At 36.0% G+C, this 24523-nt stretch overlaps 1 protein-coding gene across 4 annotated transcripts in view; it reads right to left on the bottom strand.

Moving 5' to 3' along the window:
* The window catches only part of LOC113924922 (A disintegrin and metallopeptidase domain 3-like), a 161183-nt gene extending 136933 nt beyond the window's left edge, over nucleotides 1–24250 (bottom strand). For all 4 annotated transcript variants that reach the window (XM_027599276.2, XM_027599277.2, XM_027599278.2 and 1 more), the window contains exons 1-4: nucleotides 24117–24250; nucleotides 23471–23553; nucleotides 11015–11070; nucleotides 4954–5032 (exon numbers count right to left, since the gene is read on the bottom strand). In XM_027599276.2, the coding sequence (XP_027455077.2) occupies nucleotides 4954–5032; nucleotides 11015–11070; nucleotides 23471–23553; nucleotides 24117–24174 (276 nt within the window). In that variant the 5' untranslated portion in view covers nucleotides 24175–24250. The remainder of the gene's footprint in view (nucleotides 1–4953; nucleotides 5033–11014; nucleotides 11071–23470; nucleotides 23554–24116) is intronic.
* Between the last annotated feature and the right edge of the window lie 273 nt (nucleotides 24251–24523).

Raw genomic sequence — 24523 nt, 5'->3', positions numbered from 1 at the left:
TTTCTCCCTCTCCCTCTGCCTGCCTCTCCACCTATTTGTGCTCTCTCTTTCTCTCTCTGTCAAATAAATAAATAAAATCTTAAAAACAAAAAAGAATGGGAAAATAAACCCAAAGTGAGGTATAAGGGAAAAAATAATAAACCTAAGTGTCAAATGCTATGACATTAAAAATAAGACATCAGTATGGAAAAGAAAGAAAAAGTTGGTTCTTTGATAAATTCAATAAATTGAAAAATCTCTAGCAGGACTGACAAAGTTAAGAAGAGAGAAGACAGCAATCATTGATGTCAGAAACGAAACATTCCTGTAGTCATTAAAAGGATAATAAGGACCGTGACAAAATTACACCTGTGAATTCCACACCTGAGATGGAATGAACCAATTCCTTAAAAACCACAAACAATACATTTGAAACAGATAAACAAGATATTCCTCTAACTATTAAATAAACTAACTGGTAATTAGAAATCTCCTCTCTCCCACACACATAAATCCCCAGTGACTTCACAGAAGAATTTTACCAACTATCTTAAGAATTACTGCGTACTTTACACAACTTCTTCCAGAAAATAGAATAGAATACTTCCCAATTTAATTTATTAGCCTAATACAAAAACTAGACAGTCAGTACAAAAAAAAAACAAGGCCACAGAACAATATTTCTCACAAACTTTGACAGCAACAACAAAACCAAGAAATTGTTAGTAAATAAGCCCAGTCATGAATAAAAAGGATTATATAGCAGGACCAAGTTGTAGCTTTTCTAAATATGCAATACCGTTTTCAATATTTGGACGTCAGTCAGTGCAATCTGTCATCTGTCATATCAACAGGCTGAAAAAGATTTATGTGATCTTATCAACTGAGGCAGGAAAATCATTTGCTAAAATGAAACACACACACTTTGATGTAAAAAAAAATCGTAGCAAACTAGAAATGGAGAATGTCCTCAACTTTATAAAGAGTATGTTTAAAAACAACCCTACAACTAACATTATCCTAAATGGTAAAAGAGTAAATAATTTATCCTTAAGATTGGGAACAAATGAGGGTGTTGCCCTCACTCCTGTGATTCAACACAGTACTGGAAATTATAGCAAGCACAGACAGGCAAAGCAGAGAATAAAAGCACACAGAATGAAAATTAAAAAAAGAAAAGTGTTCATATCTGTAAATGACAAGTCTATGTAGAAAATCTCAAAGACTCTACCAAAAAAAAGAAAACAAAAAATCATCATAGAATTAATATGTATTCAGCAAGTTTGTAGGACATGAGATTAAAACAAAATGCATTTCTAGATAATATCAAGCATATAAAAACTGAAATTAAACTACAATACCATTTACAATTGCTTCAAAGAAAATGAAATACTTTGGTATAAGCCTAAAAAAATATGTACAGAATCCAAACACTAAAATTACAAAATGCTAATAAAAGGCACATAAAGACCAAACAAATGGAGAGACTCACTGAATTCATGGATTAGAAGATTCAATATAGTGAAGATGTCAGTTGTCCCCAAACCGATGTATAGGTTTGACATAATGTCTATCATGACCCTAGCAAGTTTGTTTGTATACATAGAGAAGTTTAGTCTAAAATTTATATGAAAAAGCAAAATATCTAGAATGGTCTAAAAATCTTGAAAAATAAGAATAAAGTGGGAGGAATCACTATAGTTTACATAAAGTTTAATACGCAGGTAAACTAAAGAAGACAGCATGATAGTGGCAGAATTATAGACACATAAAATAACTGAACAGAATGAAGAACCCAGAAATATATCCACAAAAATATGTCCCACTGACTTTCTGACAAAGATGCAAGAGCAGTTTAATGCAGAATAGCCTTTTCTATTGGTGATATTGAAACAAATACATATCCTCAGTCAAAAAAATGAAACTGGATTCAAATCACACACCCTATAAAAAGCTATATGAAAGTGAACATAAATTAAATATAAATAAAACTATAAAAATTTTAGGAAAAAAACAGAATCTCTAAGAACTAAAGATATATGGAGTTCTTAGGTTTGATATATGGAGTTCTTAAATTCAATCTCACCATACATAAAAGGGGAAGTTGATAAATTAACCCTCATCAAAATTAAAAACTTCTGATCAATGAGATTCCTTATGAAGAGGATGCAAAGATAAATTACAGACTGGAAATAAATATTGGCAAATCACATACCTGGCAAAGGACTTGTATTTTGACACATAAATTGGTCAAAAATCAACAGTAAAAAACCAACCAATCCAATTAGAAAATGGGTAAAAGATATTAAAAGACATTTCACAGAAAATGACAAGCACATGAAAATATGTTCAACATCACAGGTCACTAGGAAAATGCAAATCAAAATTAAATAAGAAAATCACTATACATCTATCACAATGGCTAAAAATAAAAAAAAAAAATTGTGATAATACCAAGTCGTGGCATAGATGCACTCTTTATTTCTCATACATTGGCAGTGGAAATGTAAAATGGTAGAGCTACTCAGAAAAAGTTTAGTAATTAAACAAACAGGGCTCCCGGGTGGCTCAGTCATTAAGCATCTGCCTTCGGCTCAGGTCATGGTCCGAGGGTTCTGGGATTGAGCCCGGCATCGGGCTCCCTGCTCCGCGGGAAGCCTGCTTCTCCCTCTCCCACTCCCCCTGCTTGTGTTCCCTCTCTCGCTGTGTCTCTCTCTGTCAAATAAATAAACAAAATATTTAATAAATAAATAAATAAATAAATAAATAAATAAATAAATAAATATGAAATAAACAAACAGTGTTGCTGGAGGAGAAGTCGGTGGGGCATGGGGTAATCGGGTGATGGGCACTAAGGAGGGCACTTGATGTGATGAGTCCAGCAAATATGCAACTGATGAATCACTAAATTCTACTCCTGAAACTAGTAATATAGTATATGTTAACTAAAGTGAATTCAAATAAAAATTTAAAAATAAATAAATATGAATGTTCATAGAAACATTATTTTTAATTAGCTAAATTGGAAACAACCATAATATCTCTCAATAGGTAAAGTGTGAAAATATCTAAACCTTGTATGGGAATGTAGTTGTTTAGAAATTGAATTTTTTAAATAGATTTCAAGTGATTAAGATTTTCTATTACTTCTCCCCTCAATTTTGGTAAGTTGCCCTTTTCAGGGAAGTTGTCCATTTCATCTAAATTACCAAATCGGTTGACATAAAGTTTTCATAATACTTCAAAATATCATTTTATCTTCTGTATGACTAATCATATCTCCCTTCACCCCTAAGATTGATGGAAATTGTTTTTGTCCTAGATCAGTCTTACTAGGGGTTATTAAAGTTATTCGTCCTTTTAAAGAACTAAATTCTGGGCTTTAATTTTTTATTTTTTTTTCCTTTTTCTCTCTCATTGATTTTACCCTTATCTGCATTTTTTCCTTCCTCTACTATGTTTTAACCCTTTACAGAGTATTGCATTTTGTATTGGAAGGCAATTAATTTAATGGCAACCTTCCTTAATCCCCTTGTTGCTGAGTTTCAGTTAGGCCTTGGGGTAAGGAACAGAGGTGATAAGAGTATCTCCTACCTTAGAGCTTGATTCTTCCTCCTAAGGATTAGCCTTTCTGGTCTCAGCTGAATGTCTGGGGTTTTAGCAAAGTCACTCTACTCTGCCCAGGCTGAAAATCCAACATCTCCCAACACTATTTGACAGTATTACCTCCATTTTACTCTGCTCTTCAGTAGAGTCTTAGCCAGCACACAGGCAGCCTAATATTTAGTCAAGGGTATAAGGACAGCTCCCCTCCCTGCAAAAAAATCATACATCTGATGGCCTCTCTTCACCAGTCCTGTGTTAGGCCAGTTCCAGCTGCTTCAGCAGCTCTGAACTGCAAACTCTTCAAGTTCCATTTGGTTCCAATCTCCCTATGCTATGGTTAAGACGTTATCCTCAGTCAGAAGGGCCAAGTTAAATGTGACTCACCTTCTGGGCTTTCTTTTCTCTCAGAGGAAAAAAAAATTCTGACCTGCCTATTGTCAAATGTCTCCAAACAGGTGTCATGTATTTTGTTCTGCTTTCTACTTGCAGATGCTGACAAAGACAATGTTGTACTAGTTACTTTATTTTTAATTTCATTATCTCTCAATTGCAATACAGCAATAGAATCTGACCCTTCACTTGCATTTAGTTCTTTCCAATCTCTTCTCACAAAATAAATATCTCATAGACTAAAGTCAACTTTCTTACACACTTAAAAATTTCTTGACTCCTGGATGCCTAGGTGGTTCAGTCAGTTAAGCGTCTGCATTTGGTTCAGGTCATGATCCCAAATTCCTGGGATGGAGTCCCTCCCTCATCGTGCTCCCTGCTCAGCAGGGAGTCTGCTTCTCCCTCTACCCTTCCCCCCTGCTCATGATCTCTCTCTCTCTCTCTCTCAAATAAATAAATAAAAAATCTTTTTAAAAAAGTTCTTGACTCCTATCTGCATTTTGGGATACAATGCAAACTCCTATGTTTCACATGTGAACCTATTCAGATTCTGTACCCAATATACTTTTGCATCCTCACTTTCCTTTCTATAAGGCAGTTCTTTCTATAAGGTCTTTCCACAAAATAATTTCCACCACTTCCTCCACAGCTCAGGTCCTATGACATCTCAATTAAAATGAATCTGTATTTAGGGGCTTCTTATTCTTAGCTCCTTAACCCACTTTCTTTCTCTCTCAGACCCCTACTAATACTTCTGATGGTTTAAAAGACCTTTTTAGGATAGGAGGTTCCTGAGTTCCAAATTTGAAAAGCAGTTGTTCTGTTCAATCTGCCTTCATAGTAATTGACACATTATATTTGGGCTTCTGACTGCTTGCCCAATAATTCTGTGGGATAGAAAGCATTATTTTTCTTCTGCCAATGGCACCTTGATGAAATAAAAAAAAGTAAATCTACAGAGCATAAAGGAAAACTTACCTTTATAAGTGAAGAATCTGGATACAATGTTCCTGATTTGTTGTATGCATACACCAGGAAATGAGGGTCTAAAAATGACCTAATTCAACCAAAGTAATGACACTTCATTGTAATAGTAACATTAACAAAAATAGAATCCTGATATTAAATAATTTATTTTCAATTTTACAAGCTCAAATATCCAAAAATTAAATGGGCTCATCTCTCCATTATCTCATTTGACTTCTGATAGCATATTTTGTTTAAGAAAAAATACTAAGCAATATAATCTATAGCAGTAGGGACACCATAATGACATAGACTTATGTATACTAGAAACCAGGACTTCTGGATTCCCATGGCAAAATTTTCTTTTAGATTCAACAATCAGTAAATCTCATGGCATAAATATTTACTAATTTGTTAATATTTGCTAACAAGTAGCCATGGATTGATAAGAAACAAAAAGTATATGCTTTTTCCATTAGTTTTCATGAAATTATACTGTGGTCAGAACAACCCCCAAATTCTCAATGCCTCAAAACAACAATGAATGTTCTTTGCAAGTTTATTGCAGGTTTAGCTCCATTCTGGAACCTGGAAAAAGACTTACCTCCTACCCCGTGGAACATGCCTTTCTTGTAGCAGAAGGAGAAAAGAAATTGTAGAAGCATACAATAGTTCCTAAAGCCTTTCTTTAGGAGCAGATTAGTGCTTTGCTCACATTTCATAAGCTACATGAATCCTCAGACAAGCCTCATATAAATGGTACCGAAGCGTGATCTTCTTACAGAGAAGATAGTGATTGTTATGGAAAAATCTGACCCCAGGATTTATTGCCAACAGACTGGGGTTTCTCAAGGATTCCAAACACCAAGGGACAGTTCAAGGCCACAATCAAAGAGGGACTAGAGCACTCACAGAGTATGCACATTCACCATTACTTTTCTTTCCAGACCTGCTTCATCTTCTCATTCCAGACAGGTCTTCCTTTTCCTCAATTCAAATAACAAAACTAGAGAGCTTCCCAGAAAAAAACACAAAACAAAACAAAACACTGATACTTATCAGCTCAGAGTCCACATATATTCAAGGGCAACACCAGATGACATGGGTTACTTTAGGTGCAAGTACCTGGAACATGAATTCTGGCCCAAGGGCAGAGCCACGTTTTAAATAATTAAGCATGTCAATGGAGGTAGTGGAAATGGGAATCTAGAGGCAGGAGAAGAAAATTCAACAGATTGCTGACAAGCATAATTAAATAGCATAATTAAAAAGCATAATTAAAAGGATAAAACTTTAGTTTGCAAGTTCATTCATCCTGGGTCTTCAAAAGTATACTTTTGCTTCTACACAAAATAACAAAAAAGTCTGCCTTAATCAGTGAATTAATAGAAATACACATGACCACTCAATGGAAAACAGCATCCAATGTAAGGAAAATGAACAACAAAAGGGTGGAAGGCAAACTTAAAAGAAGTTCCTAATGAAGTTGAATGAAGAAATTGGTTAAAGAAAATAATCATTATTTCAAGAAAAGTTAAAAAAGCTAATAAGCTTTCAGAGCAGATCTTTTCAAGAAAAGAAAAAGACACTCTGGAACTAAAATGATGACAGATGAAAATAAATAATTCAATAAATGTGTCAAAGAGAATTTGTTTGCTAAGAATAGAAATAGAGTCCTAGTCAATAAAGAGAACATATTTTGCTAGTAAAAAACACAGCTAAAATAAAGATTTGAAAATAGTTGAAGGAAAAACTATACTATAGAGGGCAGATTCATAAGACCCAAGATGAAACCATGGATTTTCATAAAATTTTTAAAAATGTGTAGAGATTTAAAACTAAAATGAAAAATTCAGGGATTTATCATATGTCAGGGAGGATTAATGTTACACCACACATACATACATGTGTACTCACATGTACACAAAACATACTGGAAACGTGATGTAAGATGAACGATATCATGTTATAAAAATTAATAGCAAAGGAATAGGACTCACAAATTCTACACACTGTCAAGATGTTATTCAATTATGAGAACAAAAGGGACATTTGCAAATATGCACAGATCCAGAAAACATGTCATCTGCATATTCTAACTGAAGAAGAAAACGATGTGAAAGTATACTAAATAAACAATACCTGAGTCAGCATAAATTTGCAAATAAAAAAGTGATAAAACTTGGAAAATGCAATATAGTTGTAAAAAAATGAATGCCTCAGATTTATATCTTAAATATAAAATAAATTTTAATACTATAGGAATATTATGATATAAGTTCAGAACATGAGAGACACAAGAGAAAAATCTGAAAACCTACAAAAATAATGAATAAAATGATTACATGAAAATTTCATTTTTATAGCAATGAATCCCACAAACATGAGGGGGAAATCAATAGGCTGGGGAGCATATGTGCAACATCTAGAACAGATAAAAGGTTAACATCTACAATAAACAAAAATTCCCACAATCTGATCACAGAGAAAAAATTTAAAAAGAAAAGCCATGGATTGAAAGTAACTCAAAACAAATGATTAAAACTAAAAACCCAAAGAAAAAACAAAACATAGGGGAAGAAATTCAATTAGAATAGTCAGTGAACATTTGAAAAGATTACTCTTAAACAATTAAAACATATTGAAAGCATTATTTAAAGCAGAATAAAGGGGCATCTGGGTAGGTCAGTTGGTTAAGTGGCTGCCTTCCACTCAGGTCATGATCCCAGGGTCCTGGGATTGAGATCACATTGGTTCCCTGCTCAGAGGGGAGCCTGCTTCTCCCTCTCCCTTTGCCACTCCCCCTGCTTGTGCTTTCTCCCTCTCTCTCTCTCTCAAATAAATAAATAAATAAAGTCTTTAAAAAAATAAAGCAGAATAAAGCATTAGCACATATTAAAACAGAATACAATACCATTTCTTATCTGTTAATTAATGAAAATAAATAAGTGAAGATACTAACTTTGTTGAGAATATAGAGAAAAGAAATGTTTTTGAATGATTGGTGTGAGTGAAAATTGGTATAAACCCTCAAGTAAAAATGGGTAACATATAGCACTCCTGAGAATAGCATCATTTATAACCCATCAATTTCACTGGTGCCCAGGATATCCACAATACACTTTTTCTTGCTATAAATATGGGTGAATAAATAATAAATAAGATATACTTATTTGATAGTTACATATGTATTTAAAATATATGAACTTATTTTGCACACATAAATATGAATGAATCTCAAAAAATAGTATTATACAAAATGTTGCACAAAAAGCACAACCCCAAAACCAGAACCACATTCAATAACATGATAAATATCTACTGCTCACACTTCTGGGTCATGAGTGAGTAGCAGCAGTAGTTCTGCTAATGGTAGCCAGGCTTTCTCAATGGTCTGGGATTCAATCATTCATTCAGCTGAATGTTAAATGATTCATTCATTCAGCTGAATGTTGGCTGATCTAGGGATGATTAGAGCACCTTGGCTGTGCTCCACCTGTCTCCATCTTCCAGGAAATTGGCGCAAGCATATACTAGTAGGGATGGCAGAGCAAAAAGATGGAGAGCAGGAAAGAAGGTGAGCTTTTTCAAACCTGTGTAAGTCACATAGTCATAGAATGGGCTACATGATTTGCAGGGCTTGTGATGAAATGAAAATACAAGGGTTATTATTTTTTTTAGAAGTACTAAGAATCTCATGGCAGCAATATACAGGGCATTTCTAACATGGGACCCTGGAGGATCATGTACCCATGAAATTGGCCTTACATAAATAAACTCAGATCCTAGGGTTGGGGAGTGGGGAGGCTGGGGAAGATGTATATTTTCTACCTCTTGATGATAGGAACTCAAAGTTACATGGCAAAGAGTGAAGATACAGGGAGAAGTAAAGAATTGGGGTCACTTTAGTAGTCCACCATATTAAGATAAATAAATTATATAGAGGAGTATTATGCCATTTATGTCTATTTAAGGCAATACTGAAAATATGATTTTTATTAATCTCTAGGCATACAGATGAATGAAGAAAAATTATGACAGAAGAGTATGTGTCAGTATCATAATTGTGATTAGCACTGGGGAGTGAAAGAACTGAATACATGTGAGCATGGGAATAAGAGATTTCACTATTACCTATAATGTACACATTTAGAAAAATATATTAAAAAATGCTTACATGTGTGTCACTCATGGTGAGAACCTAACTGTTTATATGATTCTCAGAATTTCCCTTTTTTATTTTTAATCAAAAGAAAAAAGTCAATATAAAAAATCTGAGACTAATATAAAATATGCCCTTTGGGTGATAATGATGTGTCAATGTAGGATCATCAATTTTAACAAATGTATCATTCTTGTGGGGCATGTTGATAACAGGAGAGGCTCTACCTGGGTGGGGGCACGGGGCATACAGAAACTCTCTATACCTTCCACTCAATTTTGCTGTGAACCTAAAACTGCTCTGAAAAAATAAATATTAAATAGGAAACAAGAAAATGCAAAAAGCTGATAATTGTTTGGACAAGTTATTTAGGGAAAATTGACACAAAGATGCAATATAATATTTTAGCACATCTCACATACTTTTGAAAATCTAAACTGATTTCAGAAACTGGCAATTTCTCTCAAAATCCTAATACAAAATGTGAGTAATAAAGAAGGTTGTTGTGAAAATTAAATCAGTTACTACATGCAAATTGCTTAGAAATATGCCTGACAAGGAATGCCTGGGTGGCTCAGTTGATTAAGCGACCAATTCTTGATTTAGGCTCAGTTCTTGATCACAGGGTCATGAAATCAAGCCTCACTTTGGGCTTCAGGTTAGGCATGGAGTCTGCTTAAGATTCTCTCTCTCCTTCTCCCTCTGTCCCATCCTGCCCCCCCCACTCATGTGCACACTCTTTCTCTCTAAACAGAAAAAAAAAAAAGAAAGGAAGGAAGGAAGGAAGGAAGGGAGGGAGGGAGGGAGGGAGGGGGAGAGAGAGAGAGAGAGAGAGAGAAAGGAAAGAAAGAAAGAAAGAAAAAAAGAAAGAAAGAAAGAAAGAAAGAAAGAAAGAAAGAAAGAAGAAAGAAAGAAAGAAAGAAAGAAAGAAAGAAAGAAAGAAAGAAAGAAAGAAAGAAAGAAAGAAAGAAAGAAAGAAAGAAAAAAAGAAAGAAAACAAGAAAGAAAACAAGAAAGAAAGAAATATGCCTGGCAATTGGTATGTGCTCTATAAATGTCAGTTATTTTTGTTGTTATTATTATTATTGCTATTATTACTGTTATTCATACTTCCTGATTCAGAAACCCATTTCTTGATATCAAGCCTACAAAACAAAATCTCTATTACATAAGATAGACATACAAGGATGTTTATTGCAGGACTCTAAAGTGATAATTCCTGCAACTAACCTCATTATCTATCAATATTACATACTATGGAATGTTATCTATTAAAAATGAATTAAAAATATATACATAGAGCAAGAAAATGAACACCATTATTAAATAAGACCTACTAGTGGCAAAACTGTATTTCTATTTGTGTAAAACAAACTTTATTGATTGGTTTCTATATGTTTTATCTAAGGGAAAGATGAAATTTAGGATAGAAAATGGTAGAAATATAAACACATGATTATTATTGGTTTCCTCAAAGAGCAAAAGTAAAAAACAAAATTTAAGAGATTAAATTATTATACCAAGATGAGAAAAAAATGGTCTAATATCAAGTAAAACGCTTAAAGTCACATAAATATGTAAAATGACATGAAGACAAACAAAATTAAACATGTACAAATAAAATTACTCCTTTCATTGATGTTTTTATGGTTATATTTCAAGGAGTTACATAGAATAATCTTAATTTATCTAATATACATTAATATTTATATCATTAAATTAGAATTAGGCTCCAATATTAGATTTAAATCTCAAGATGAAGACTTGAAATTTTAATCTGTCATAAATCACAAAGATATAACATGTTAAATAAATACAACAGTCAAGCTCTTGTTTAGGCTTAACATAGGGTAGTAATTGTGAAAATTGAAGAAATGAAAGAAGTGTATGAAAAGAAAAATGGTCACTTACTGTTTTTTAAGATGAAAAGTATATGTTTCCCTTTCAATTTTGATGGCATATGTGACCTACAGCAATGTATTCAGAGAGAAAGTAATTAGTAGAAATCTAAAATTCTTAATTCAAAAGCTATAATTTCTTAAATATAAGTACTTATTCATGTAAACAGATGGTATCACACATGTCCCAAAATTATATATACATGCATGTTGACTATGTTTCTTCAATCTTGGAATATATGACAGAATTAATTGTAATTCAATATAAATAAAATCAAGGAGTCTAAATCTATTTCTAAACTAATAGAATGTCATTAGAACTTACTATCATAATGAAATTTTAATTTAAAATGGTTACATTTAGATATTTGAGTAATCTTTGAAGAAACTTGAATTTATCTTTTTTCTACTTTCCAATTTCTAGCCCAAATAAATTGAAAATTAAAGAATATAGCACAGGTAGTGGGGAGCTAAGATAGCAGAGTAGTAGGAGGACCCTAGGCTTGCTTCATCCCTGAACACAGATGGATAACTATCAAATCATTCTGAATACCCAAGAAATCAATCTGAGGACTGCGCTAGAGAGAAGAAGCCACACTGTGTAAGGTACAAGGTGTGAAGACATGGTTTAAGGGAGAAACAGATTGCAGATACTGCAGAGGAGAGGGAGCCCTGGTCACAGGGAGAGCCGAGACAGAGAGAGGAGCACACAGGGGATAGCACTTCCCCAAAGCCATTGACTGGGAAAATTTTCAGGAGGTTTTACAGGAGGTTTTAGGATTTTCAGGAGGTTTTACAACCAGTGGGGCTCAAAGACTGGCGTTTTAGATTTAATGGTGTAGCAAGTGTGGAGCCTGGAGGGCGCTGCAGTGCTCCTGTGGAGAAGGAGAGCAGATAGCCCAGATAGAAGCAGGACAGACAGCGTGATCTGAGGTTCCCCGGAATGCACTAGGAGAGACCATTCCCCCTTCTTGGGGTGCATCTGGGAGAGGCGGCATTGCCTTTCTGGGGTCAAAAGAGCCAATGTGCACCATTACCCTCCCTGCCCCTCAGCATCGGTGCAGAGACACTGCTGAGGGTGCCTATCCTGGACTCTGGCCCTTTGTTGCACTTTACTCCAAATTCTGTGCCCCTTTGTGCTTTGGTGTGACTACACTTCTGGGATGAACCTACATCAGTCCCAGAACAGTGAGACCCTGCCCCAGAGCAACAGCGTGAGTCCACACCAGCCCAGGTCCCTAAAGTTTGGAGTTTTAAAACTCAGCCAACCTCCCTGGGATAGAGCCCAAGGTGCACTGTGCTGTCAGTCAGGCAGGAGGCCAATGCAGACAGGGTAAAGGCAACAATCTGAGGGATGCCTGGGATACATGAGGGGAGATTGTTTGCTCTTCAGGGAGGACTTCCTTGGGAGCAGCAGGTGCGAACTCCCCTCTCCGGGGACGAGGGAGCTGGCCGGCACCATTTCTCTCTCCTGCCCCTCAGCATAAACTAACTTCATAAGCAGTGCTCCACCATCACTGACTGCCTAAGCTGTTATACCAAGTACCACAACCCTGTGCTCTGCAGGTATGGCTTTTCTCAGGCAAACGTACCTGAGAACCAGAGCAGCGGGCCCCTCCCCAAAAAGACCAGCACAAACCCCTGCACACATCATGTCTACTGACCACAGAGTTCTGCAAAACATCTCTCAGGTCTTTTTTGAAAAGCAAACAAGAGCACACCTAGTTAAAGCGCCACACTCTGGCCAAGCTCCAAATATCCCCTCAGGCAAGGAGAAACTGCAGAAGACTGACATGAGGGAAAGAGCAACCAAACCACAACAGCAGAGTGCACAAAGCACACACCAGAGACACTTCCTGAAGCACCAGGCCCTGGACTGTATCTTCTTCATAAAACCATCACTCCTGGGATCCAAAACCTAACAGGCTTTGCTAACACACAGAAGACAGAGACCTAGAGAAAAGCCAAGATGGAGGAATTCATCCCCAAAGAAAAAAACAAGAGAAGGTCACAGCCAGGGATCTAATCAAAGCATATTTAAGTAATATATCTGATCCAGAATTTAAAGCGACAATCATAAGAATACTAGCCGGGCTTGAGAAAAACATAGAAGACACCAGGGAGTCTCTTACCACAGAAATAAAAGACCTAAAAATTAGTCAGGCCAAAATGAAAAATGCAATAACCAAGATTCGAAACTGACTGGATGTGATGACCACTAGGATGGAAGAAGCAGAGGAATGATTAAGTGATACAGAAGATAAAATTATGGAAAATAATTAAGCTGAAAAGAAGAGGGAAAGAATATAGCACAGGTCCCCTTTTCAGATTAAAGGAAGTACCCCTAACTATAAGAACACTCTTCTCCCTGTCCTCTTTAGGAATTGCCTCAGCTACAGAGGGTCACCTCACACCAAGTCACAATTTTCTAAGACAGCCCATATTTAGTGAGAACCCCCTTCATCCCAACTCCAGATATTGATGGGCCATGCTAGCTTCACATGTTGTTGAGACTCAGAGTCTCTCTCTCCCCCTTCCCACTTCCTCCCCTCCCCTTCCACAGGGGCTCATCACAAGAGCATACCCTAATAAACTGCCTTCACAGGAATCTTCTCAAAGACTGCATCCAAAAGAACCCAATCTGTGACATCATCATAAAACATACACATTCTTCACTGCATAGCACGTGGTCAATGTGAGTAAATTTTCCACTTTGCAAAGAATGTGAATTTTGTCATTAGGTACAGTTTTCTGCATAAGTCATTTTAAACCTCATGTTCAGTCTTCTGTAAGTTTACAGCTATTAATAAAAATGTGTTGACATCTCCCCAATTTATTGTGATATTATTTCTTCCTCCTTTTATCTGTATTTTTTGGCCTTACATATTTTAGAGCTCTGTTTTTGAGTACAAACAGATTTAGTAGGGTGATATCTTCAGGATATCTTGATAAATTGGTCACATTATCATTAAGGTAACTTTCATCTCTTAAAGTGCTTCTTTAATTTTATCTGATATTGTTATAGTTGCACCAGCTTACTTTTGATGTTTCACTTTTTTTATTTTTTAGCATTTGACCCATTCTGTTGTAATAAGTAGGCTTTCTAAAAAGTTTCATTATCATTTAAAATTTAGAGAGGCTTTCTGAAGGACAAGAGCAAGTTGCAATTTTCAGAGATTTACTAGTATAAGGATGTCCCTCAAATCATTTATTTCACAATGGTATTGTTAACAGTAATTGTATAGATGCAAACTAAATGGAAAACAAATTGATTTAAGTACTACTTCTTTAGTATCCCTCTTCTTTCTATTGTTTGAGAATAAATCAGTATAATTTCCCTTCTATATTATGGAAATTAGGTAGTTAATGACATCACCATATACCCAAGTTACTCAAAGCAGAAACATGGTCTATATAATAGCTGTTCTATGTCTTACATTTTAAACCCTACATTTTAAATATTTTTCTTAATTTTTTTATATTTTAAATTACTGAATAAAATGGAAATAATAGGCACCCCTGTGTTATTCTGATCCTAAAATGGAATGCTGTAATGTGTAAAACATTAAGTATGATATTAGGTTATATATGGCTTTGGTTGGTACTGCCCTTGTTCCCTGGATCCATTTAAACACATTGAGGCCGTTCTCTTCTGAAGGGAAGAATTATGGGCATATTTGGTGAATATGTATGTATGAATGTATGAGTAATTTTCTAAAATGTTCTTTTGGTCACATTCATTGATATTTTAAAATATGTTAGTGTGATAGGTTAATACATTTTTCTACTATTAAAACATCCTTCAACAGAGGAGAAAATCTATTTGGTTATAATGTTCTACAATTATTTGCTACTTTCACTTTTTAAATATTTAGTTGAGTGAAAGGAACTATAATTTCCCTTTCTCATACTTTATTTTTTCCCTGTCAAAGGTACATTAATATTTTTAAAAAATTACTAAATGATCAGAAGGATTACTTGACTTATGTTCTATTCTGTGTTCCAGTCTCTGAAAAGGACACATCATCCTTCCTTGAATTTTTAAAAAAATTTTTCCTAAAAATTTAAAACCAGGTCACCTGGGTGGCTTAGTCAGCTAAGCGTCCGAATCTTGATTTTGGCTCAGGTCATGATCTCTGGGTCCTGGGATCGAGCTCCATGTCAGGGTCCATGCTGGGTGTGGAGCCTGCTTAAGATTTTCTCTCCTTCTCTCTCTGCCCCTCCCCTAGGCTTGCTGTCTTTCTCCTTCTTCCTCTCTCCCTCTCTCTTTTAAAAATAAATAAAAATAAATAAATAATAAAAACAAAACCATTTGGCTAAAAGGATTTTCTGGCAATTTATTTAATTACTAATTCAAATAATTATAAGTGATTCTCATGATTATAACTGTAATCTGTAAGCAGATATTGTATTTCTACCTGAGTCAAAAGAAATGTATTTAGGTAAATATATCAAGATTACAGACTTATACCAAACCTACAAATAATAACAAAAATTAAAAATATGGCTGTGCATATATCTAAAAATTAACTCAGTTCAAATTTAGTATCTTTAGAAACTTAGGTGGACATTTTCTTTCTTACCAATTTTCTGTGCTACCTATAAGTCTCAGAAGAAGACAGAGAAAAGAGAGCAAAAATTTTATTGAAGAAATAATAACTGAAAACATCCCGAATCTGGGGAAGGAAACAGACATCCAGATCCAGGAGGCACAGAGAACATCCATTAAAGTCAACAAAAGCAGGTCAACACCAAGATATATTGTAATTAAATTTGCAAAATATAGTGATAAAGAAAATGTATTAAAAGCAACAAGACAAAAGAAATTCTTAACTTACAAGGGAAGGCCCAGAAGGCTAACTGGAGATTTCTCAACAGAAACTTGGCAAGTGAGAAGAGAGTGGCATGATATATTCAGAGTGCCAAATGGGAATAATTTACAGCCAAGAATACTCTATACAGCAAAGATATCATTCAGAAGAGAAGGAGAAATAAGAATATCCCAGAATTTGTGATCACTAAACCAGCCCTGCAAGAAATATTAAAAGGGACTCTTTGAGTGCAAAAGAGAGACCAAAAGTGACAAAGACAAGAAAGGATCAGAGAAATCACCAGAAACAACACAAAATAAATAATGAAATGGCAATAAATACATATCTATTAATAATTACTTTGAATGTAAACAGACTAAATGCTGCAATCAAAAGACATAGATATCAGAATGGATAATAAAACAAGATGATCTATATGGTACCTTCAAGAGACTCATTTTTAGACCTAAAGACACCTGCAGAAGAAAAATACGGGAATGGAGAAATATTTATCTCCCAAATGGATGTCAAAAGAAAGCCAGAGTAGCAGTACTTATATCAAATAAACTAGACTTTAAAACAAAGACTGTAACAAGAGACAAAGAAGGGCACCATATCATCATAAAGGATACATTCTGACAGGAGATATAACAATTGTAAATATTTATGTACCCAACATGGAAACACCAAAATACATAAAACAATAACAAACATAAAGGAACTAATAATAATGCAATAATAGAACACTTTAACACCACTCTTACATCAATTGACAGATCAACTAAACAGAAAATCAACAAGGAAACAATGGCTTTGAAAGACACACTGGATAAGATGAACTGAACAGATAAATTCAGAACATTCCATCCTAAAACAGCAGAATTCACATTCTTTTCAAGTGCACCCGGAACATTCTCCAGAATAGATCACATATTAGGTCACAAATCAGGTCACAACAAATACAAAAAACTGAAATCATATCATGCAACTTTTCTAAAGACAACACTATGAAAGTAGAAGTGAATTACCAGACAAATTCTGGAAATACCACAAACACATGGAGGTTGAAGAACATGCTACTAAGCAGTGAATGGAAATCAAAGAAAAAATTAAAAAAACACATGGCTGAGTAATATTCATATATATATATATACACACACACACACACCACATCTTCTTTATCCATTCATCTGTTGATGGACATCTGGGCTCTTTCCATAGCCAAACTATGGAAAGAGCCATAGGGGTGTAGGTGCCCCTTTAGATCACTTTTGATCATATTTGTACTACTAGTACAAGTTACTAGTGCAATTGCTGGGTCATAGGGTAGCTCTATTTTTAACTTTTAGAGGAACCTCTATACTATTTTCCAGGGTGGCTGTACCAGTCTGCGTACCCACCAGCACTGTAAGAGGGTTCCCCTTTCTCCACATCCTCACCACCATTTGTTTTTTCCTGACTTGTTAACTTTAGCCATTCTGACTGGTGTAAGGTGGTATCTCATTGCAGTTTTGATTTGTATTTCCAGCCATTAAAAAAAATGAAATCTTGCCATTTGCATTGATGTGGAACTGGAGGGTATTATGCTAAGTGAAATAAGTTAATTAGAGAAAGACAATTATCATATAATTTCACTTATATGTGGAATTTAAGAAACAAAACAGAGGAGCATAGAGGAAGGGAGGGAGAAATAAAACAAGACCTAATGAGAGAGGGAGACAAACCATAAGAGACTCTTAATCATAAGAAACAAACTGAGGGTTGTTGGAGGGCAGGGTTTGGGGGCTAGGGTAACAGGGTGATGGGCATTAAGGAGGGCACATGATGTAATGAGCACTGGGTGTTATATAAAACTGATGAATCACTGAACTCTGACTCTGAAACTAATAATACATTATATGTTAATTAACTGAATTTAAAAAAAAGATGTGGTGTATATATACAATGGAATATTACTCAGCCATCAAAAAGAATGAAATCTTGCCATTTGTAACCATGTGGATGAAACTAGAGGGTATTATGTTAAGTGAAATAAGACAGTTAGAGAAAGACAAATACCATATGATTTCACTCATATGTGGAATTTAAGAAACAAAACAATGAATATAAGGGAAGGGAAGGAAAAATAAAATAAGCTGAAAAGAGGGAGGCAAACCATAAGAGACTCTTAGCTTTAGGAAACAAACTGAGGGTTGCTGGAGGGGAGGAGGGTGCGGGGGATGGGGTAACTGGGTGACAGACATTAAGGACAGCACATAATATAATGAGCACTGGGTGTTATATGCAACTGATGAATCACTAAATTGAACTGAAGCTAATAATACACTATGTGTTAACTAAATTGAATTTAAATTAAAAAAAAAACCACACGGAAACAAATGAAAATAAAAACACAGTAGTCCAAAACCTTTAGGATACAGCAAAACCAGTCCTAAGAGGGAAGTATAAAGCAATACAGGTCTACCAAGGAAGCAAGAAAAATCTCAAATAAACAATCTATCCTTACATCTAAAGGAGCTTAGAAAAAGAACAACAACTGAAACCTAAAGGCAGTATAAGGAAGGAAATAGTAAAGATTAGAGCAAAAATAAATGAGACGAAAACTAAGAAAAAAAAATAGACTAGATCAATGAAACCAGGAGCTGGTTCTTTGAAAAAAATAACGAGATTGATAAAAGAGAAAGCAACCAAATAAATAAAATTATAAACAAGGGAGGAAAAATAACAACCAACACCATAGAAATACAAATAATTATAAGAGAATATTATGAAAACTATATGCCAACAAATTGGACAACATGGAAGAAATGGACAAATTCCTAGAAATATAAACTACCATAACTGAAACAGAAAGAAATAGAAAACTTGAGCAAACTAATAACCAGCAAAGAAATTAGATCAGAAAACTCCCAACAAACAAAATTGCAGGGTGAGATGGCTTCACGGGCAAATTCTACCCAATATTTAAAGAAGAGTTAATATCTATTCTCAAACAATTCCAAAAAAGTAGAAAAGGAAGGAAAACTCCCAAATTCATTCTATGAGGCCAGCATTACCCTGATACCAAAACCAGATAAAGACTCCAATAATAAAGATAAGTACAAGCCAATATTCCTGATGAACATGGATGTAAAAATTCTCAATAACATACTAGGAAATCAAATTCAACAATATATTAAGGAAATCATTCACCACAGTTGTAGGATTTATTCCTGGGCTACAAGAGTGGTTCAATATTTGCAAATCAATCAATGCAATACACTACATTAATAAAAGAATGAATAAAAACCATATGATCCTCTCAATAGATGCAGAAAAAACATTTGACAAAGTACAATATCCATTCATGATAAACACCCTCAAAGTAGGTTTAGAGGGAACATACCTCAACATAATAAAGATTATACATGAAAAGGGCACAGCTAATTATCATCCTCAATGGAGAAAAACAGAGCTTTTCCTATAAGGTCAGGAACAAGACAAGGTTGTCCACTCTCACCACTGTTATTTAAATAGTACTGGAAGTCCTAGCCTCAGCAATCAGACAACAAAAAGAAAAGGCATCCAAATTGGCAAGGAGGAAGTAAAATTTTCACTATTTGCAGATGACATGATCCTCTATATAAAAAACCCAAAAGACTCCATCAAAAAATTGTTAGCACTCATACACAAATTCAGTAAGCAGTAGGATACAAAATTAATGTACATAAATCTGTTGCATATCTATACACAAATAATGACACAGCAGAAAGAGAAATTACAGAGTCAATCCAATTTAAAATTGCACCAAAAACCATCAGATGCCTAGGAATAAACCTAACCAAGGTGAAAGACCTGTACTCTGAAAACTATAAAATATTAATGGAAGAAATTGAAGATGACATAAAGAAATGGAACGATAGTCCATGTTCATGGACTGGAAGAACAAACATTGTTAAAATATCTATACTACCCAAAGCAACCTACACATTTAATGCAATCCCTATCAAAATACCAACAGCATTTTTTCACAGAGCTAAAAGAAACAATCCTAAAATTTGCATAGAACCACAAAAGACCCCGAATAGCCAAAACAACCTTGAAAAAGAAAAGCAAAGCTGGAGGCATCACAATTCCAGACTTCAAGTTATATTACAAAGCTATAGTGATTAAAACAGTATGGTACTGGCACAAAAACAGACACATAGATCAGTAGAATAGAGAACCCCGAAGTAAACCCACAATTATATGGTCAATTAATCTTCAACAAACCGGGAAAGAATATCCAATGGGAAAAAGACAGTTTCTTCAACAATGGTGTTGAGAAAATTGGACAGCAACAGGCAAAAGAATGAAACAGAACCACTTTCTTACACCATACACAAAAATAAACTCAAAATGAATTAAAGATCTAAATATGAGACCTGAAACCATAAAAACTCTAAAGAGAACACAGGCAGCAACCTCTCTGACATCTACCATAGAAACTTTTTTCTAGATATTTCTCCTGAAGCAAGAGAAACAAAGGCAAAACCAAACTATTGGGATTTAATCAAAATTAAAAGCTTCTACTTACTTAGTAAAGGAAACAATCAACAAAAGTAAAAGGCGACCTATGGAATGGGAAAAAAATATTTGCAAATGACATATCTGATAAAGGGTTAGTATCCAAAATATATAAAGAATTTATCAAAGTCAACACACAAAAAACAAACAATCCAATTAAAAAATAGGCAGAAGACATGAATAGACATTTCTCCAAAGAAGACATCCAGATGGCCAACAAACACATGAAAAGATGTCAACATCACTCATCATCAGGGAAATGCAAATCAAAAGTACAAGATGTCACCTCACACCTATCAGAATGGCTAAAAATCAACAACACAAAAAACAACAGGTGTTGGAGAGAATGTGGAGAAAGGAGAACCCTCTTACACTGTTGGTGGGAATGCAAACTGGTGCAGCCACTATGGAAAACAGTGTGGAGTGTCCTCAAAAAGTTAAAAATAGAACTACTCTATGATCCAGGAATTGCACTACTAGTTATTTACCCAAAGGATACAAAAATACTAACTCAATGGCTTACATGCACCCCTATGTTTACAGCAGCTTTATCTACGATAACCAAATTATGGAAATAGCCCAAGTGTCCATTGATTGATGAATGGAAAAATAAGATGTGTACACACACACACACACACACACACACACACACCATACACACACGGAATATTACTGAGCCATAAAAAAGAATGACATCTTGGCATTTGCAAGAACATGGATAGAGCTAGAGAGTATTAAGCTAAGGAAAATAAGTCAGTCAGAGAAACACAAATACCACATGATTTCACTCATATGTGGAACTTAAGAAACAAAACAAAAGAGCAAAGTGGGGAAAAAAGAGAAAGAAGGGCAAATCAAGAAACAAACTCAAATTATAGAGAACAAACTGATGGTTATCAGAGGGGAGATGGATGGGGAATGCATTGAATAGGTGATGGGTGTTGAGTTTGAGAAGTTCTTTATAGATCTTGGATATCAGCCCTTTGTCTGTAGTGTCATTTGCAAAAATCTTCTCCCATTCCATGGGTTGCCTCTTTGCTTTGTTGACTGTTTCCTTTGCTGTGCAGAAGCTTTTTATCTTGATGAAGTCTCGAAAGTTCATTTTATTCTTCTTTATTCTATAGCTCTCCAATTTTCTCAGCACAATTTATTGAAGAGACTGTCTTTTTTCCATTGAATATTTTTTCCTGCTTTGTGGAAGATTATTTGATCATAGAGTTGAGGGTCCATATCAGGGCTCCCTATTCTGTTCCATTGGTCTATGTGTCTGTTTTTGTGCCAGTACCATGTCTTGGTGATCACAGCTTTATAATATAGCTTGAAATAAGGCAATGTGATGCCCCCAGCTTTGTTTTTCTTTTTCACCATTTCCTTGGTGATTCGGGATCTTTTCTGATTCCACACAAATTTTAGGATTGTTTGGTCCAGCACTTTGAAAAATGCCATTGGTATTTTGATTGGGAAAGCACTGAAGGCCAAGATCTATAAAGAACTTCTCAAACTCAACACCCAAGAAACAAATAATCAAGTCAAAAAATAGGCAGAAGACATGAACAGACACTTCTCCAAAGAAGACATACAGATGGCTGACACCTGAAAAAGTGTTCATCATCATTAGCCATCAGGAAAATTAAAATCAAAAACCATACTGAGATACCACCTTCCACCAGTTAGAATGACAAAAATTGACATGGCAAGAAACAACAAATGTTGGAGAGGTTGTGGAAAAAGGGAACCCTCTTACACTGTTGGTGGGAATGCAAGTTGGTAGAGCCACTTTTGAAAACAGTGTGGAGCTTCCTCAAAAAATTAAAAATAGAGCTACTCTATGACCCAGCAATTGCACTACTGGATATTTACCCCTAAAACACAGATGTAGTGAAAAGAAGGGCCATATGCACACCAATGTTCATAGCAGCAATGTCCACAATAGCCAAGCTCTGGAAAAAGCCGAGATGGCCTTCAACAGATGAATGAATAAAAAAGATGTGGTCCATATATACGATGGAATATTACTCAGCCATCAGAAATGATGAATACCCAACTTTTGCATCAACATGGATGGGACTGGAGGAGATGATGCTAAGTGAAAGAAGTCAAGCAGAGAAAGTCAATTATCATATGGTTTCACTTATTTGTGGCACATAAGGAATAGCATGGAGGACATTAGGAGAAGGAAGGGAAAAATGAAGGGGGGAGATCGGAGGGAGAGATGAACCATGAGAGACTATGGACTCTGAGAAACAAACTGAGGGTTTTAGAGGGGAGAAGTGTGGGGGGTTGGGTTAGCCTGGTGATGGGTATTAAGAAGGGCATATACTGCATGGAGCACTGGGTGTTATATGCAAACAATGAATCATGGAACACTACATCAAAAACTACTGATGAACTGTATGGTGACTAACATAATAAAAAACAATAGGTGATGGAGATTAAGGAGTGCACTTGTGATGAGCACCTGGTGTTGTATGGAAGTGTTGAATCACTATATTGTATACCTGAAACTAATATTGCACTGTATGTTAATTGGAATTTAAATAAAAACTTATAAATAAATAAAATTAATGGGCACAAATTATATGTGTCATAGAGATGTCACAGAAATTATACTTAGTGAATCATTCATTAAAATCACACTGATATGAAAAGAGCTTTACCATTAAAAAACATCATGTGCTACCTAGATTTGACAATGTATGTTTTATTTTAATCAGATTAACAATATCGATACTTCCCCTTTAACAAAGACATATATGTATATATATACTCAAATTTGGGCATGAAGAAGTTCTTTATATATTATCATTTTAAAATCATGTTACAAAGTACATTTTATTGTGACCTCACAAAGAATACTTCAATAGTCCAGTAACTGTATATATCATTTTGTGTGATACGGATTTGGGGCACTTTTTTCCAGAGTCTGTGTTTTAAAGTAGTTTTTTATGTTCATGTATTACTTAACGAATGAAAAAAAAACACTTGCTTTCATTCAGACAAAAGTAACACAGTAATTAGGGCACAAAATTTCAAAGGGATATATGCATGAATTGATTTGGGTCATGTAGTCCACTAAAAATAAAGCATTTATAAAAAAGTGATTTCTTAATTACATGTGTTTCTGAAACTTCACCATCACTGGTATTTGTCTCAATCTTCCGTGGCACTGTAATTTGTAGAAGCGATGCTTCAGGATCTACAGTAAGGAAAACATGTGTGAACATTCCCCAGTGCCTGTCAGCAACCTTAATTCTTCTCGTGTCCTGTCACATCCCGTCACTCTTTGAACTTCCAAGCCCCAACACAACACACACACACACACACACACACACACACACACACACACACACACAGAGGCACGCACTCACCCGCCACAGAATCAGACTTTGTATATTCCAGAAAGAGGCTCCCTCCACCATCCATACACTTTGGGGTGTGACCCTACCACCATCCAGAGACTGAGACTTATTGACCTCAGCCCCAGCAGGTTAAGAAGTACTGCTCTTAAGGCCCCACCTCCCAGAAGATGCGCGCCCTCTCCTCCAAGTGCGGGGTCCCGCAAGTGAGGGGCAACTGTCCCAGTCCTGCTCCGAGCCCTCCAAGCAGCAGGCCCAGGAGGATCCTGACTCTAAGTGGGCTCTGACAAGACCCTGGGCTCTCCCCAGCCAGACCCGGGGTTCTGGAGCAAGGTTCTGGGGCCCGCCACGCCCAGAGGCTCTGCGACAGGTGACCCTCTATGGAGGAGGGTCCTTCACTCACGATGGCCCGCGGAGGTCAGCCGGCCTAGGCCTGAGAGGATCAGCAGGAGAGACAGCATTGCGGGGCCTGCCGGCCTTGTCACGGTAATGGCTGTTAGCTGCGGAACGGCAGCCGCACGCGCGGGACCTGCGTTCCGGGCGGGTGGGCCTGGGGTCTGCGCCAGAGGCTGGGAGGGGGGGAGGGGGGTGCGGCTGCTCCGCCCACCCCGCCCCCTCTGCGGACCCGCCGGAGCAGTAGCGGTTGCAGTACCCGGCGCCCACCCACCGCCCGCTGAGCTCAGGAGGCACACGCCGACCTGTCCTGCTGCCCACGTGGGCTTGGGCTTTATTTTCCAAAACGCGGACATTGGAAGCGCATTCAGGGATGACGTGAGGGTCATAAAGTGCATATTCTCCTCTGGAAATGGG

The sequence above is a fragment of the Zalophus californianus genome, chromosome 2 (assembly GCF_009762305.2).
Source record: "Zalophus californianus isolate mZalCal1 chromosome 2, mZalCal1.pri.v2, whole genome shotgun sequence".
Classification (NCBI taxonomy): Eukaryota; Metazoa; Chordata; class Mammalia; order Carnivora; family Otariidae; genus Zalophus; species Zalophus californianus.
Note: the sequence above shows the minus strand (reverse complement) of the source record. Positions and strands in the feature narration are given on the sequence as shown.